General features: G+C 14.7%; 1 protein-coding gene across 1 annotated transcript, besides 21 other annotated features; it reads right to left on the bottom strand. All coding sequences in view use genetic code 6, as the record gives it.

Moving 5' to 3' along the window:
- Positions 1-179: 179 nt before the first annotated feature.
- Positions 180-229: a microsatellite.
- Positions 192-241: a microsatellite.
- Positions 205-286: a microsatellite.
- Positions 205-292: a microsatellite.
- Positions 281-314: a microsatellite.
- Positions 289-333: a microsatellite.
- Positions 334-683: 350 nt separating this feature from the next.
- Positions 684-771: a microsatellite.
- Positions 687-766: a microsatellite.
- Positions 713-742: a microsatellite.
- A 402-nt stretch (positions 772-1173) lies between the features above and the next one.
- Positions 1174-1228: a microsatellite.
- A 735-nt stretch (positions 1229-1963) lies between these two features.
- On the bottom strand, positions 1964-3269 carry IMG5_015730 (protein kinase domain protein; the record flags this gene model as incomplete). Its single annotated transcript, XM_004039591.1, has 3 exons — positions 1964-2600; positions 2650-2761; positions 2990-3269. The coding sequence occupies 3 exons, from the start codon at positions 3267-3269 to the stop codon at positions 1964-1966; spliced, it is 1029 nt and encodes a 342-aa protein (XP_004039639.1).
- Positions 2783-2817: a microsatellite.
- Positions 2799-2869: a microsatellite.
- Positions 3270-3325: 56 nt separating the features above from the next.
- Positions 3326-3359: a microsatellite.
- A 16-nt stretch (positions 3360-3375) lies between these two features.
- Positions 3376-3428: a microsatellite.
- Positions 3429-3583: 155 nt separating this feature from the next.
- Positions 3584-3682: a microsatellite.
- Positions 3621-3682: a microsatellite.
- Positions 3621-3684: a microsatellite.
- Positions 3621-3686: a microsatellite.
- Positions 3681-3707: a microsatellite.
- Positions 3707-3746: a microsatellite.
- Positions 3713-3752: a microsatellite.
- Positions 3753-3970: the final 218 nt, after the last annotated feature.

Here is a 3970-nt window from a genome sequence, read left to right as displayed (position 1 = left end):
TAAATCTTAAATTTAAATATATAAATTATCTTAAATTTTATCATTATCATCCTATTCTAAAGTATATTATTTAGTATCTTAAGTATTAATATAAATATTATTTTAATGAATACTAGTTTAACAATCTGAAATCTAATATTTTTAAAAAAGATTTAATAAAATTAAAATGATAAAAACACAATAAATATAGAAAAATAAAAATAAATATATATATAATAAAATAAATATAAATATATATATATATATATATATTTAATGGTATATATATATTTATATATACATATATTTTTATTTATTTTTTATTATATATTTTTTATCTGTTTATATTTTATTGTTTTTACCAAATTTTACATTTCTTTTAACATTTCAGCAATATCAATATTTTCAAAATTTATTATTTAGAAATCCTATTATGTTTATTCAGTTTTTATTTTTCTTTGATTGTTCTTAATCTTTTCATTACATTTTTATATATAACTATTTTCTGATTTAATATTATCTATATTTATTTTCTAATCACTTTTTTTATTTTTTCTCTATTTTTCATATAAAATTCTTATTTTTAATTTTTCTCTTATTTGTTATTTATTATTTATTTTGAATCAAAATTTATTTAAGAAATGATTTTGTTTTAAGAACAATTTTCTTTTTATTATTTTTTCCTATGAATTATAATTCTATTCTTATTTATAATTTATATTTTATTATTAAGTATTTAAATTTTATTATTTAGAATTTTATTTTAATTATTTAGAATTGTATTATTATTATGTAAATAAAGAGTCATATTATTTAGAATTTATTTCTATGTATTCATCGAGAAATGACTTTTATTTATCTTTTTAAATTAATTCATTATTTTATTATTAATTTATAATTTATTGATAAATATAATCCTTTATTTAATTTTTTATTTATTTTTTTTAAAAAAAAAAAATTATTAAATAAAATTATATTTACTTTTTTTTTAATAAAATTACGTCATTTTCAATTTAATTATTTTTTTAATTTTATTTAACTTAAAAATAATTTTCAGAACTAAAATTATACTCTGAACATTCCGACTTTATTTCTTATTTAATTTTATAATTCTAATAAGAAAGTTTTGATTATTAATTTTCTAATATACTAGATGGCCTTTTCTATTTAAATTTTAATAAAAAATATATTGATTATATATATATAATTATATATATATATAATTATATATATATATATATATATATATTTAAAAATTTATTAATTCTATTTTCATTTACTTTTTCTTTATTCTTTTCCTCTTTATATAGATTTTTATTACTTTCTATTTCTTTTAATTATCTTTTTTTCGAATCGTTTCTATTTATTATTTATCTTTTCCTATCTTATTCACTTTTTACAGAACTGACTCTTTCAATAATACGATTTTCTTCTGTATATACCTTTTAATAATCCGGAGTTATATTTTTTTAAATATAATTATTTCTTATTCTTCTGTTTGGAATATTATTTTTTCTTTCTATAGGTGGTAAAGGGATTCCACTTTGAGGTCTTTTTCTTAAATTTTATTCACTCAATTTATTTTTTTACTCTTAATATTCAAACTTATTAATTTTGGATTTAAAATCATTTTAATTTGCTGCTGTTTAAGGCCTTTAAGGAGGTTTTTATTCTATTATTTTTTTTTTTTAAAGTAAATTTTGATCCGAAACTTATTTTTCCTTTGATTATGCTCTAAAAATGACCCTTTCCTTGATAATTTATTTCTATATGTTATTTTTTTCTTAATTTTTAAAAAATTAATTATTATTATTAACTGAAGGATTTATTAAAGGTGGTTTTGGGTATTCTTAAGGATTTTTATTTATTTTTTATTATTAAGAAGGTATTTTTTATTAAGATATATTATTCTTATATGGAATTTTTTAATTATTATTTAGATTAATTCTATTATTATAATTTTTTGGTGTTTTTTTATCATTTATCACATTATTATTTTTATTTAAATTTTGGTTGTTTTTGGGACTTTAAGGAGATTCTTTTTTCGTCTCTTTTTATTAAATAGAAAATTCAACACCGGCTTATCCTTCAAGAAATTTCTAAAAATAAAATAATAATTTATTTTTATATGTTTTACATAATTATGCATTATTGTATGTGAAAATTCATACATCTTTATACTTTCGCTTAAAAAATTCTTTATTCTGTTTCTTATTATTGGTTATTGTAATATTTATTGAATACTAGGCCTTTTTTCTGGCTTTGTTTATAACATTATACTCACTAAATTCTTTAAATCATTCGAATATATACCCGGAATAGGCTTATATTGCCCTTTTAATATATTTAAAGCTAAAAAATGCATTGATTCAGCAGTAAAAGGAGGCTTTAAAGCACATAATTCATATAAAACTACTCCTAAAGACCATATATCACTTTTATATGAATACGGACGATTCTCGATTATTTCAGGAGATAAATAATAAGGAGTACCTATTACTGTTTTAGCTTTTTCACATGTTTTACTTAATACACGGGCTATTCCAAAATCTCCTAGTTTGCAAATATTTTCTTTTGTTAGAAAAATATTTTATCCTTTTATATCTCTATGCAATATTTTTCTGATTTTTTTAAATTATAATTATATGTATATTTTTATAATATGAAAACCTATCGTGTACATGTTTTACGGCTAAACAAATTTATGTAAACCAATCTAAAATTTAATTTTAGGAAAATAATTTTCCATTTGCATTTTAAATCGTTTTTGATAAATCTCCTCCTTTTTTTTTTAATTTAATATATAAATATATAAACAAATATATAAATAAATATATATATTTATTATTTTATATATAAATAATTATAATATTTTTAGCTATTTTATATAAAGAAAATAAGTTTTTTTTATCTAAAATAATATATGAATAAATTTGTTATATATATTCTTTTTGTTAATAAAAAAAAATTAGTAACTATATATAAATATTTATTTATGGTTATTTATTACCATTTGCATATTCCATTACAATACATAGCTTTTAACTTTTTGTTTTATATATTTCTTTGAATTTAACTATATTTGGATGACATAAAATTTCTAATATTTTAGCTTCTTTTACTATTTCTTTTTATTCTTCTGGAGAAAGACTATTCATTGCTATTTATTTAATAACCCACTTTTTTTAATCTGCTTTACTTTCAACTAAAAATGCTTTTCCGTATGAACCTTCACCTAATATGTCTAATTTTGTATATAATTCATATTCAGCTGCTGGTTTTTCGTTCATTTTTATTTAAATTTATTTTATATTATTGTTTTTTTTAAATAAATAAATTAAATTTGTTTATTTTTATTAATTTTTATTTTTTAATTTTTAATAAATATTAAATAAAATATTTATTATAAATGAATTATTTTATATTTGTATATACAATAATTATATTTAAAAAAAAAACATTAACTAAAAGTATTTAGAATAAACTTATATAAATAAAAATTTTTATAAATATTTAATATAAAATAATTTTATAAAAAAAAATATAATTATAAAAAAAAATGTAAATTTAAATATATTTTAAACATAAATAAAATTAAAATATTAAATATATAAAAAATAAAAAAATAAAAAAGAATTTTTAATATACAAATATAAATAAATATAATAAAATATATAAATATAACAATATATAAAAAAATATATATATTTATATATTTATATATTTATTTACTTTTTTTATCTTTTTTTATCTTTTTTTATCTTTTTATCTTTAAATAATTTTTATATAAATAATCAAAATTCATTAAAATTTTAATTATCTCAAAATATTCATTTTAACAATATTTTTTTATTATTTCGATTTTTTTATTTACAAAAAATTTTTTATATAACATTTTTTAAATTATATTAATTTATTTGATTCATTATTTAAAAAAAAAATACTTAAAAGAAATATAAAGATATATATATATAATATATTGGAATTAGAT

Source organism: Ichthyophthirius multifiliis (assembly GCF_000220395.1).
Source record: "Ichthyophthirius multifiliis unplaced genomic scaffold scaff_1120509249606, whole genome shotgun sequence".
NCBI lineage: Eukaryota > Ciliophora > Oligohymenophorea > Hymenostomatida > Ichthyophthirius > Ichthyophthirius multifiliis.
Note: the sequence above shows the minus strand (reverse complement) of the source record. Positions and strands in the feature narration are given on the sequence as shown.